The sequence below is a fragment of the Anguilla anguilla genome, chromosome 3, assembly GCF_013347855.1.
Source record: "Anguilla anguilla isolate fAngAng1 chromosome 3, fAngAng1.pri, whole genome shotgun sequence".
NCBI lineage: Eukaryota > Metazoa > Chordata > Actinopteri > Anguilliformes > Anguillidae > Anguilla > Anguilla anguilla.
Genome location: NC_049203.1, coordinates 70193651 through 70208018, shown reverse-complemented (window position 1 = coordinate 70208018; position 14368 = coordinate 70193651). Strand labels below are relative to the sequence as shown.

At 43.9% G+C, this 14368-nt stretch overlaps 1 protein-coding gene across 1 annotated transcript; it reads left to right on the top strand.

The window, feature by feature from the left end:
• Positions 1–1269: 1269 nt before the first annotated feature.
• On the top strand, positions 1270–12708 carry LOC118222367 (T-cell surface glycoprotein CD3 zeta chain-like). The gene is made up of 8 exons (XM_035407908.1): positions 1270–1843; positions 9460–9566; positions 9734–9775; positions 9928–10002; positions 10121–10153; positions 10760–10813; positions 11163–11195; positions 11617–12708. The coding sequence occupies exons 1-8, from the start codon at positions 1786–1788 to the stop codon at positions 11683–11685; spliced, it is 471 nt and encodes a 156-aa protein (XP_035263799.1). The 5' UTR covers positions 1270–1785; the 3' UTR covers positions 11686–12708.
• The last annotated feature ends 1660 nt before the right edge of the window (positions 12709–14368 follow it).

The following is a 14368-nucleotide window of genomic DNA, read 5'->3' as shown; positions in this document are numbered from 1 at the left end:
GTGAATGGATGAATGAGAGGCATCAATTGTAAAGCGCTTTGGATGTAAGTGCAGTCCGTTTCCCCCTAACACACGGCCCGTAGTGTTCCTGCGGTTGTGTGGAAGAGCCGGCTGTTTAGACCGTGTCTCAGGTTGTCATTGGGCGGCTGGGCGCCTCCATTTCACTGCTGCAGTCAGAACCACAACACTGCGCAGTTAGACGCGTTTCTTTCCTCCGGTGACTGCGCAGTGCTGCGCAGTTACACACGTTTCTGTCCTCCAGACACACCGCAGTGCTGCGCAGTTACATGCGTTTTTGTCCTCCGGTGACTGCGCAGTGCTGCGCAGTTAGACGCGTTTCTGTCCTCCGGTGATACTCGTGTGCCTCGTTTAGATAAGATCTGTAGGAGAGACTGTTAGCTTTCTGTTAGCTTTCAGTTTCTGCTGCAGGGAGAAGACGACCGTCTCAGCGCTGTTGTGGTCTGATTTCCTCAGGCAGCTGTTGCCGCCTATTTATCTCCTACTCCATCTCACACACACATACACACACACACACACATATACACACGTGCGCACACACATACACACACGCGCACACACACACACACGCACATACACACACATGCACACACACACACTCACACGCATACACACACACACATGCACACACACATACACACTTGCACGCACACACACACATGCACACACACACATGCACGCACGCACACACACACATGCACACACACATACACACTCGCACGCACACGCACACATGCACGCACACACACATGCACACACGCATACACACACACACACACACACACACACACATGCACACACACATACACACTCACACGCACGCACACACACACATGCACACACACATTCACACACACACACACGCATGCACGCACACACACATTCACACACTGCGGTTCTTATGACTCTTTCCAGAGCTGTTGTTGTCGGTATGTTGGCGGTTGAGGGCGACATAGCTCAGGAGGTAAGACCGATTGTCTGGCAGTCGGAGGGTTGCTGGTTCAAACCCCGCCCTGGGCGTGTTGAAGTGTCCTTGAGCAAGACACCTAACCCCTAACTGCTCTGGCGAATGAGAGGCATCAATTGTAAAGCGCTTTGGATAAAAGCGCTATATAAATGCAGTCCATTTACCAGTTGTCGGTTGTTGTCTGATTACACAGTTTATATTGCGACTGATATTACTGAGTTCTGGGTTTGTGCTGAAGTCTAGCCGCTCAGCAGTGCTATCTGTAGGGACTGGACAGGGAGGGCCTGGTCTGTGAATGTTTATGTCTTAAGAGGGAATCCCAGTGACACCCCAGCCCTGGTCCTTTCATCTTCTCCACACTGATCTCAGAACAGTTGCCAGGCACAGTTGATGAGGTCACGTGACTCACCAGCACTAGACCACCTGGGTCGTGGTTCATGGGCTCCTCATGCTGGTGCCCCCACCCGCTCCTCCCTGCCCCCACCCCAGGTGATATTCTGGTTCAGAATGTGGGGCAGAGTCGGCGTGATACCCGAACTGCGCAGAGCTGTTAGCAGGTGGAGCTGTAGAGCCATACCGCTTCCTGTCAGCAGGTGAAGCCACTTCCTGTGAGCCCGTTGTGAGCGTGGAGCTGAGAGCTCGAGTCAGAGCTGTCACTCGCTCTGAGCAACTGCCGTAGGAACCCAACCATCGTGAAGAGAGAGAGAGAGAGAGAGAGAGAGAGAGAAAGAGTGAGAGGGAGAACAAGCAAGAGAGGACCAGCGAGAGAAAGAACCAGGGACAACTGAAAAGGGACAGAGATGGATTTTCGGAGTGCAGGTGTAGCAGTGTTCCTGGCTTCTTTGATCTCATCTACAGGTAAGACCTGAACTACCTTCTGCTTCCAAAGCTACCCACCCGACCCCCACCCCCGCCCGAGCCAACACGCAGCGATCCCGAATAGTCTGCCGAACCCCCGTTTCTGTATCTTCTGGAAATCGAAGTGAGAGAAAGGGTTGCCGAGGAGTTTGAGCGGCGTGGAGCTTTACCCGTGTGTCTGATGCGGGTGAGTGCTCCATGCGTGTACTGAAACAGGACATCCTCCGGACCGGGAGCCATTTTCTTTATGCTGAGCTTCCGCATGAAGAGAGAGAGAGCGAGAGAGACGGAAAGAAAGACAATAGAAACAGCGCATCCGAGCGAGCCCCCATCGTAGGGCACTGTGAACCCCAGGGCTCTCCTGTTGAGGGGGGGGGGGGGGGTTTGTTTGGTGGCTGGTCTCAACAGGGCTCTCCTGTCAAAGGTGGTGGGGGGGGGTTTGTTTGGTGGCTGGTCTCAACAGGGTTGTCCTGTCGAAGGTGGTGGGGCAGGTTTGTTTGGTGGCTGGTAGTGGCAGGGCTATCCTGTTAAAGGGGGAGGGGGTGGGGGGGTTTGTTTGGTGGCTGGTAGCGGAAGGGCTGTACTGCTGAAGGGGGAGGGGGTGGGGGGGTTTGTTTGGTGGCTTGTCTCAACAGGGTTGTCCCGTCAAAGGTGGTGGGGGGGGGGTTGGTTTGGTGGCCGGTAGTGGCAGGGCTGTCCTGTTAAAGGGGGGTTTGTTTGGCAGCTGGTTTTGGGTGTGGTGGTGAGGCCACAGATGCTGACAAAGGCCTGTGGAGTGAGCTGAGGGCACGTGTGTACTTTACTGCATAAGCTATCCTCCGCTGGGTGAACTTGCTCTGCATGGTTTTATGCATACTTCTTGGGGAGAACTCTTGTTGCAGATGATATTAAATAAAGCTCTCTAGAAATGAGGTCCCACAAGGGTCTGTTCTTAGTCCACTTCTGTTCAAACCCTTATGTAAATAACGTACTCAGTAACGCATTGTAATGTCAATTTTTATGCAGATGATTCAGTCTTGTATGGCGCTGGCTTCTTGCTTAACCAGGATGTTACTCATTTACAGTCCGCTCTCATTAATCACGAGCTTGACTGAAACTCTGATAAAACAAAACGTGTTTTATTTTTGATAAATAATAATATTGGGAAATACTTCTAATGTCTGCATTTGTACAAGTCTGGGTACGCAAATTGAAACTGTAGAATCTTATAAATATTTAAGAATTTGGCTGGATGGTAGAGGGTGTCCTTAAAGATGATGAATTCTAAATTCCTAAAAATGTGGGTTAGGTTTTTCTCGTCCCATAGAGCGCAGAGAAACAAACAGATTCCCTCAGCGCCTCCCTGCCCGCTCTCTTTTTGAAATCTAGAAGTGTTTGTGGACGTTCGCGCTTATGGTGTGTTTGTATTATTCGCTCAGCGGTTCAGTTGTAACAGTATATAATATGAAAATTGTTAGACAGTTGTTTAAATACTGTATGAATTCTGTTTATATTTTCAGTGTGTTTAACCTTTTACAACTCTGAAAATCTGGTGCAAATAATTTTCTGTTATTTTAGTTAGAACAGTCTCTCTCAGTAACACGCACAAGGGCTTTAATACAATGAGAATGTTCCTTAACTTTGTCTTGGAGAATTCATATTCTTCATTTTGATAATTTTCCAGGGGTTGTAATACTTCAGCTAAACTATGGACAGTGTTGATTGAATCCGGGCCACAATATCCAATGCTAACAATTTCCAAATTTTGAAATGTTTCAACTATGTTTAGCAAACCATTCCTAGCCATACACTGATCACCACAACCATACAACATCGGTTCTCTTCAGTGTGCATCCATTCTCCCCTTAGAAATTAAATTATTGTTTTAATTTTTTCATTATTAAAAATAGGTGTGGTTAACATAGAATACATTGGATCAGTCATATCCTGGCCTATATGTATGAAATTTTGTTTATGTTTTTCCATATGAATGCTGGTCTGTCTTGCCCTATAATTCTGGTTTTCGTGCTGGTGTAATTCTAGGTTTAATGGGTTGTGTTTATTTTTGCCAGAGGGATGGGATATAACCAGGCATCAGCAGGTAGCTAATGGAACGGGTAAATCGCACAGGTCAGGTGTGCTAATGGAACAGGTAAATCACACAGGTCAGGTGTGCTAATGGAACAGGTAAATCACACAGGTCAGGTGTGGTAATGGGAACAGGTAAATCGCACAGGTCAGGTGTGCAGAGTTTTCTGCACCTGTTATTCAACACCAAAGCAGTTTTTTCCAATGTGAGTAGTGTGTGAGTACTGAAGGAGTACTGTATGAGTATATGTATGTATGAGTGTATGTATATGAGTATATGTATGTATGAGCATATGAATATGAGTATATGTATGTATATGAGTATATGTATGTATGAGTGTATGTATATGAGTATATGTATGTATGAGTGTATGTATGTATGAGTGTATGTGTATGAGTGTATGTATGTATGAGTGTATGTATGAGCATATGTATATGAGTATATGTATGTAGTGCATGAGTGTATGAGAGCAAGCTTTGGATACAGTTGCTCGTTTACACGGTCTAGGTCACAGAACATACTCTACTGAGCAAAATAAAACTCGATGTGTGTAAACGCAGGTAGTCAACTCTCTGATGAAGGCTCCCAAGCTTTAAGGCTGAAAGGCGAATGTCTCATTTTTGGTGTAAAAACAGCTCGGACCCCAGTTCCATGCGATGGGGCCGTATAGCGCTCTGCTCTGGGCTGTGTGGTGCGGATATAGCGTATATAGACCAGATATAGCGTATATAGCGTTGGCTTTGCCTGGGGCTGCTGGCTCTAATCAAGGGCCCAAGTGTCTCCTTAAACTGAAGCACAGCATGCCCCTGTCCACCCAGGCCCCGTGCTTTGTGTGCACACATTAACGTTACTTATATAGCAGCTATCCTACAATAATCTCAGACTTTCTTTGTGGGGTAAATGGGGCGTTATTGTGTGTGAATCATCCCAGGTTGTTTCATTACATTACATTACATTACATTACAGGCATTTGGCAGACGCTCTTATCCAGAGCGACGTACAACGAAGTGTATAACCATAACCAGGAACAAGTATGACGAAACCCCTAGAGAGAAGTACCGGTCCAAGTACAGGGAACAACCGCATAGTTCAACTTGGACCCTGATGGTTAAACTGATTAACACTAACAACGAGAACGGCAACAACGCAATCTATGGAAAAATAAAAATACATAAAAATGCAAGTAGTCGTTAAGACAGGCGCATCAACTAAGTAACCTATGAAACAGCTGTTTCGCTTGTCTGGTGATTGTGGAAATAAAAATATGTCACTGCCCTGGATGGAATTATTTCAATATGTTTAAAAAAGCACATTTTAGCTACATCTCAATATTTGCTGTCAGTGTAACATCTTTGTAAAATGGCACAAGGAACACAAAATTAATAAAAACAAATCTCTTTTACGACATTTACAGAATTTATTTTCAATGCTTTATTGACTACTATAGTGAAATTACACACATTTAAGACATGAAGACAGAACAAATGTCAGCATATTGAGAAATGATCTCCTTGGTGATAAATTGGCAGATTTTGAAATAGTGAAGTTTTTTAGGTGGTATGAAGAAGGATCTATTTCAGGAATACTGTACGGTAAAAATAGGCACTATAACTCCACCGAAATGTCTGCAGATTTACTGACAGTTTGGAAAGAAAACATTATTATCTTCAGGGAATAATTTCTGTTTTATATGACTGCTTCTTTCGGTTAGCAACTTGTAAAATTTACAACAACAAAAAACCAATGAATTTGATAAATAAAACTGTTTAAACATACGATTAAATATAATTTAATAATTATATTTAATATAATTATTAAATATATTAATTATATTTCCATATCTCCTTGTGCATGTTTTGTGTTGCAGTCGTCTCTCTCAGTCAGCCTGGAGTGCACATCGGACATATTCAGTGTTTTGACTTTATTTGCAAATTGGATTTTTAGTGCAGCTACATTGATTTGGTTGGTGTAGCGCATCTTGTTCACTGCCTGAGCTTCTCTTTAAAGCTTGCTTTTGTCTTGTTTGCGTTCGCCTGTTACCGAAAACCAAAGTGTTTTGTGTTTCATGTTTGTTTCATGCCTATGTAAGCGTGTGTTTTGGAGGCAGAGTGGAAAGTGTATGTGTGTGAGTGTGTGAGTGAGTGTGTGTGTGTGTGTGTAAGTGTATGAGAGTGAGTGTGTGTGTGTGTGTGTGTGTAAGTGTATGAGAGTGAGTGTGTGTGTGTGTGTGTAAGAGTATGAGAGTGAGTGTGTGTGTGTGTATGAGTGTGTGTGTGTGTGTGTATGAGTGTGTGTGTGTGTGTGTATGAGAGTGTGTGTGTATGAGTATGCGTGTGTGTGTGTGTGTGTGAATGAGTGTGTGAGTGTGTGTGTGTGTGTGAGTGTGTGTGTATGAGAGTGTGTGTGTGTGTGTATGAGAGTGTGTAAGTGTATGTGAGTGTGTGAGTGTGTGTGTGTGTGTGAGTGTGTGTAAGTGTATGAGAGTGTGTGTGTGAGTGTGTGAGTGTGTGTATGAGAGTGTGTGTGTGTGTGTATGAGAGTGTGTGAGTGAGCGTGTGTGTGTGTATGAGAGTGTGTGAGTGAGCGTGTGTGTGTGTATGAGAGTGTGTAAGTGTATGAGAGTGTGTGAGTGTGTGTGTACGTGTGTGTGAGTGTGTATGTGTGTATGAGAGTGTGTGAGTGTGTGTATGAGAGTGTGTGTGTGTGTGTATGAGAGTGTGTGAGTGAGCGTGTGTGTGTGTGTATGAGAGTGTGAGTGAGTGAGTGTGTGTGTGTGAGTGTGTGTGTGTATGAGAGTGTGTGTGAGTGAGTGTGTGTGTGTATGAGAGTGTGTGTGTGTGTGTGTGTGTGTGTGACAGAGTCGTGCTCTCCTCTCTGCTCTCCTCTCAGCAGGCTGAGGCCACCGCATCGAAGCGGCCTTTTCGTTTCTCATATGCTGCGGAAACATCAAAGGAAAATATTACTCCTGTCACTTTAGACCAAAACAATAACTGTTCTTAAAACAGAACGTGTTCCTTATCACTGGCACCATCAGTCTTGTCACTATTGTCACGAGGTCCCATTGACTTGATGCCTGTTTTATTTTATATCTGGTTCTCTCAATTTTTCTCTTTCTATCTATCTTTCTGTCTCACTCTCTCCGCGTCGGTTTGACTGCCTGACAAAAAGGAAAGTATGGTCCAATAAGGTTCTGTGCATTAGGGAAGAGCACGTTACTGTTGAGTGTGAGCATTAACACCGTAGGCCCTGCTTTGGTGGAGCGAGATGCTATCACGGTTAGCTTAGCACGGCGCAGAACGGCTGCACGTGAGCTTTGGAGCGGATTAGCGTAGCACTAGCCTGCTATATCAGGCTTGGGTTTGAAGGGTGTTTCATGTTGACACTGACTGTGGGCAATAACTGGGCGTAATCGTCTGACCGTCAGTGTTTTGGTCGCATTTTTCCACTGAACACTGGAAATCTTACTGTGTGACGCCAGTTGTCTCAGAATGTGTTCGGAATGTGTGCAGTTTTGAAGAAATCGGTTTCAAAATGAGATTTGTTTTTGTGTTTTTTGTTTTTTGTTTTTTTCCTAAAGAGCTCGGCGTATCATTCTGCAAGTTTAGCGGAATCTGGTGTGATGTCTCAGTTTTAATGTGGCCAGCTTGGATCTTCCGTATCGTATGCGGCAGCCATTTTATGTTATTTTCATTTTTCTCTTCTGTAACAAAGAGTTTTCTGCACTCCAGTCAATCCCTGAGCAAAGCATGCTGGTCTCTGCGTGTTGTATACTTGACATCTTTCCAACAGCTTGCACTTTTATTTACCAAAATTCATTTTTTTAAAAACAAAATCCAAAAAATAAAAAAACCATTTCCATTTGCCCCTTCGTGCTTTCCTTCACATCATAGCATAATTATGGCTTCCTTGCATACAGGCTTCTGTTCACACTAAGTTTTGCGCGAAGCTTCTGTCTCGTTACAATAACATCAGAGTTTTATGCAATTCCTTTTCACACAGAGCAGTGAGGTTCCTGCCTAAACTATAGTAACTGCCTCCCCTTACTTTGTCATGCTGTGGTATCATTTCATTTTGTTCAAACATTATTTTATTTTGTTAAAGCATGTTCCACTAGGCGTATGTATTACTCATTGCCCACATTTACCGCTAGCTATCGTGAGCTCAGAGAAAAAAAACTGAGGGTGGAATCTGCTGAGAAAGACTAATTCAAATTGCTCAACGTCACATGCACTCATATTCTCCGATTAGGAGGCCATTTACCTAGAACTCATTCTGCGGTTGAAGATTGGCACAGACCGCTGCATTTATATGGTGGTGCACTGCAGTGAGGGGTCTGACTGGGTTTCATCGTGGGTCTACTTGACTTGAGCGAAATGGCAACTTTTCTTGAATTTCTTAGTGCTATTAATAGAGAGATTTAACGTTTAGAACATAGCCTTGATAAAACTTGAGCCTTGGTTCTGGGTCCTAATTGTGATTGTAATGTGTTCTGTCGAAACTGATTGATCCCATACCAAATATCAAAAGTAAGAAAAATAGGTTTTTTTTTTTTTGTTGTTTGTTTTTTTAAATGCTGATTTATAATGTGAGAGACGGATTTCTAAGGATTCCCAAGAATGCTATTTTAAAGCATAGCAGAATAGTCAGGGTTTTGTCTCTGCAAGGTTAAGCACAAAAGAAGCCTGAGATTTCACTTCATAGAGCCATAAAACTGTGTGTTAACTGAGGTCAGTGGAAAATAGTCCCTCAAGTTTCAAATCTTTTACACATGTTCTGTTTTTATGTTGGTATTTCATGTTGTATCTTTTTAGCACTTAATCTTACTTTAATCGTTGCTTTCAGCTTCATATCAGTGTCATTATCTGTACATTCCACTGATTGTGTAACCAGCTGCAAGCCCCCTTGTTTTTTTGGAAGTCACGTGAGTTTGCTGTGTGACAAGCGGATGGCGGGGGGGGGGCTGGGGGGACAGGGGGGTGCGGTGGGGGGGTGAGGTGGGTAACGCTGCCGCCTCACAGCAAGTACTTCCTCCCACGGTCGAAAGACCAGCAGGTTAGGCTTAGCGGAGCGTCTAAGTTGGCTGCAGGCATGAGTGTGTGAGTGAATGGTGTGTGTGCCCTGCAGTGGATTGGTGAGCTGTCCAGGGTGCGCTCTTGCCTCTTGCCCACTGTATGCTGAGATAGGTTCCTGCCCCCTTGTCACCCTGACCACAGGAGGAAGCGGTTTAGACAGCGTGTCCACACCAGAAAATCTGTGACTTTACAGCAGTCTATAAATGTGTCTGTATGTCCTTTATGTTACAGTCTGTCTCTCTCCTGTGTCAGCATGTGTGACTCTGGTACGGTCTCTCTGTGTGTGTGTGACTCTGGTACGGTCTCTGTGTATGTGTGTGACCCTGGTATGGTCTCTCTGTATGTGTGTGACTCTGGTACGGTCTCTGTGTGTGTGTGTGACTCTGGTACGGTCTCTCTGTATGTGTGTGACTCTGGTACGGTCTCTGTGTGTGTGTGTGACTCTGGTATGGTCTCTCTCTCTCCTGTGTTCTTAGATGCTGAAAACTGGGGGGGTATTAATGACCCTAAATTCTGTTATGCCCTGGACGTGGTCCTCCTAGTGTACTGTGTGGCCATCACAGCTCTGCTTCTTCGAGAGAAGGTGAGTCTGGCTGCCATATAGCCCTGACAGCAGAAACAGTAGCTCTTACACGTCAGCCATGTTTTTATTTAATGTTTTTATTTAATCCTCTCGTTAGTCATGTGCCACAGTAAAGGTTGCATGAGTTAATGTGCTTTTTCTGTGCCTCTCTTCTTTCGGCTGTGTAGTTCTGCAAACCCAAAGCCAGCCTCCAAGACAGCCTGTATTCGGTGAGTGATCTCAACAGTGCCCCTGCTGGTTCTCTGCTGCCACTGCAGCTCAGCAGTGGTTTTGTTGGAGGCTGCCACAGTGTACCTCCACCAGATTGTCACAAGGTGTACTCAGGGTGTGTGTGTGTGTGTGTGTGTGTGTGTTCTCCTAGGACCTGAAACCCCACGGCGAGTCATATGAGCCTCTGAGGCCTCGGAACGATCTGGAGATGGGAGCCGCACGGACCGTGAGTGATGCATTGTGGGATAGGACATTTTACAGTCCTGAATAAATGAAAAAAAAAACGAAAAGCAGAAACATGCCAGGTTATTCACGGGTCTTCTCTGTTGACCTCCTTCCTACAGAACCGCAGGCAAGCTTCCGATGATGTGTACACGGTAAGGGATGACATTCTGCACTCCCTCCTACTGTCTGTACACGTTTCCCTGGCAACCGCAGACAGTGTGAAAGACAAACAACAGAACACAAGTGTCACCGCAACTCCCCCCAGCACAGCTGTAGTTAGAGAGCGGTCCCTGAGATGAATATAGTAAATATACTTAATCAAATGCAACTGTTTGAAAACTGTAATCCAATAAAAAAAAAAGTCCAAATATGTAATATATATATACATGTGTATATATATATATACACTTTTTTTTAATGAAGTGGTCGTAATGCTGTGCATTGGACAACTATAAACTCGGTTTTAGCACAGCTGTTTAAAAAAATAGCAATATATATTTACATTTCAAATTACTACAGTTTAATTATTTCCAAATATTTGCTGGGGATTTAAAACATATAATTTATTTGGCATATTTGCTGAAATATTTGATCTATTTGGAAGCCTTTTGTTACTGTGGATCTGGCAGCAGTCAGCAGGCTGTAGAAGAGAACGCAGCCAGTGTGTACTCTAGCTTTGGCTCCCTCCAGTGGACGGCTGCTAAACTGCAGGACAGGAGGTTGCTTTGAGATTAATGTGTGACTGATTGAATCCACAGCCGCTGCAGAAACCCAATATGGAGACCTACAATCAGATCCACATGAAGCCAGAGGTAAGGGTCCTCAGACTCCGGCACCAGGAGGAGCCCGTCACTTCTGGGGGGCGGGTCTTAACATAACTCCAGAACGTAAACGTGGTATGAGCACTTTGCAGCATTACAGTCTGTAATTCTATAAACAACATTTTGAAGAGCACAAGCTCTTAAACGTGCGTGTAAATGCCGTTCCACTGGACACATAAGGCTCATAGATTTGACATAACTCCCCTTTGCATACCTCACAAAATGTGTGAGTATCACTGTCCTACGGAACAGGACCAGGCTAGAGACGTTAGATTGGGCAGGAGTGTGCAGTGGGCCTGGCGATCTCTTTCCTAATGGACATGCTTCTTCTTCTCCACAGCGACGCAGAAACAAAACTGAACAGGTGTACCAGGTGAGACAGCGTGCGCACTGCCTGCTTTCCCTACAGCACGGCCAGGCAGCGCGCTGGCTAAGCTAAGCAGCGCTAGCCCTTCGTGGCAGAAGCTTAATAACTTGTGTGAAACATACTTTAGTTACTTGTCATCATTTTGATTTCGGTAATTTGGTATGCATGCATTGTTGTTACAGGAGTTACTTTCCCATAACTGGATTATTGACATAGTTTAATAAGCAGACTAAAGTGATCATCCAGCATCTTTTAAATGAACTCTTTTTCTTACATTTCACACAAAAGAAAACCAGGCAGGGAGATTCGAATCTTACGGGTTTTTGTAGCATTCAAATCATTCTGTCAGTCAGCACCATCCTTATGCTTCGCTGAGCAGCCATATTCCCCCCCCCCCCCTTACCATTCTCCCCCCCCCCACCCCCAGGATTTGAGCACCGCTACCAAGGACACCTACGACTCTCTGCACATGCAGAACTTGACACACCACCGCTAAGAAAAACACCTGACCTCTGACCTTTCCACAGTCAACCAATGGGAGGTGGGCAGCCTTGACCCGCGCAGGGAAATTCAACCAATCAGTGACAAGATTGAACAGTTTATTTTTAACGCTGGAACGTGCTGAGATATTTTCGCGTGAATGATCACGGATCCTTTGCATAATTATTAAGTGTTGCTTCATTACTATTCATGAATATATACAAAACGCTTCCCAAATCGATATGCTATTCATAAATACACATTTAAATACATAAAAATATACACTGAAATTAATGTCCAGTGTTACCCATTTCACTCATATATTTGTCATAATTGTTTCTTTACTGTGATCAAATTTTTGTTATCGTATTCATTCTATCATAGAATCATGATACAAAGTAGGAAGTAGAGCGCAACTAAGACAATGTACAAGGATAATTATGCACCCCAACACACATAACCACCCCCCCAACCCCAAGCACACGTGTACATATATTATCTCTCCCTCTCTCTCTCTCTCCCTCCCTCTCTTTCTCCCGCCTCCCACCCTTCCCTGTCTCCCTCCTTCTTTCTCTCCCTCCCTCCCTCCCTCCCTCCACATGACCCTGTTATCCTAAAAAAGATTTCAGCAGCATCTTTTATTCCTGTCACCATTCATGTGAGCCACTGAGGTCATTAAGCACAAATCCACAAAGAAGAGTAGGCACCGTTACTATGGTAACGTGTGGAATCTGCCATCAAATGGCCACAGTGACCCTGCAGGTCATATGAAGTACTGCACATTACACAAACGATTCGAGTTTTATGCGTTTCAATGGTTTCAGATGAATTTCACTTTCTGTGTTAAATAACTTTCCCTATACTTCCTTGTGATTATATACTGTCCATAATCGTGTACATAATTTCTCATCCGAGTAGGAAAATCACATATTTAAACTCTCGCATTATCTCTCGCTATCCGATGTAAGACTTGTAGGTTTGCATTTTGTTGAATTCCTGTGAAATAAAATAAAAAATTTACGTTTCATGGCTTTAAGTAAATTTCCTGAAGATTATTTCTTCATGTTGATTAAAATACTCCTCCGCTTTGCCTATACTCATCACTCTTAGCCAGAGACGATCACACAGTCCAACATCCATAATTATTGCATAGATTTTAAACATTTTATGTCAACACAAAACACCCATCTGTGTGATAAATGTGGAAAACGAGTGTATCATTTAAATAAACATCATTTAAAACTATTTTCGGATGTTAAATATCGGATGCCTTCGGATGTAAAGGATGTTCGGAAAGTGCAGTGGCTCTAACAACTGTTGATGTGTCGGGGCTGAACTATTTACCCATTTACCTCACGGTGGGGCAGAACTGTTTAACTCATGGTGGGGCAGCTGTAAGTAGCTGTAAGACTTTGTATGGCAGAAATGCATCACAGTGAGAGAAAAACATCACTCCGACTTCAGAACAAAAACGCACTTCACATTAAATGTTAAACACTTGAAAAATGTGGTTTAATGATGTATACAACAAAAGTCCTGTACAGTAACAGCAAAACATTCTTTTTGTACAACAGAAGAAAAAATACAGCAGACAAGTGCCTCTACAGAAATCCACTACATACACCGATTCACAGACATGTGGACAGTCTCTCAGATCTAAGCTACCATACCGTAGTCTCTCTATAGTGGGAGATTGTAGATAATGCGTCTCCATAGCAACAGAGGATGCCAACAGTGAAACTGTATGGGCTGGTACCCTCCCCCCATACAGCATCACCATGACAACAGTGATAACTCCCTTAATCTACCCCAAAACAAAAACATAAGTCATATGTACAGCGTTTAAAACTGTGATACATCGTCAGTGAAAGGATTATACCCAAAACATACAAAAATACTGTTATTTTTCCACCTATCAAGAGTAAGACAGTTCTGTATGTTAAGTCATGCTGTTACAGAACAGAGAAATACACCAAACTAGAAGTTTAAAAGGACAAAACAAAACGTTTCCCTCAACTATTCAAGAAATATAAGAAAATAAACATCTAAACTTTGGAATTACTGTGATTAGGACTCCCAGCAGTGCTGGGATTGGTTACTTGGTGCGCATGTGGCCAGGTTAGAGCACTGTGATTGGTCACTCAGTGCACTGGTGGCCAGGTTAGAGTGCTGTGATTGGTCACGTGGTGCACAGGTGACCAGGTACAGGTTAGAGCGCAGTCTTTGGTATCAGCATTAGTTATTCAGATTACTGCTTTGGGATCAAGCTGTTAGAACCTACAAGGCCCACGTAGATTAAAAAACACACACACTACACATGACACATGAAGAGACCCATTCACAGATGAAGAGTAACAGTGCTGGTACAGGGCTGAAAAATATGATGCATAGTCAAACAGTCCACAGCAGGGAACGAAGAGAAAGAAGAGTGTGTGTGTGTGTATGTGTGAGAGAGAGAGAGAGAGAGAGAAAGACAGACGGAGTATAGGCTGTGTGTGTGAGAGAGAGAGAGACTGGGTATAGGCTGTGTGTGTGTGTGAGACAGAGAGACCGAGAGAGAGAGAGAAAGACTGACTGACTGAGTATAAGCTGTGTGTGTGTATGTGTGTGTTCCAAAGCTCACAGGTAAACTAAACACCTGTGGGCTGCTCCTAAGGGCAGAATTTTTTTCTCTAAGAGGATTAATGCAACTTTATTCC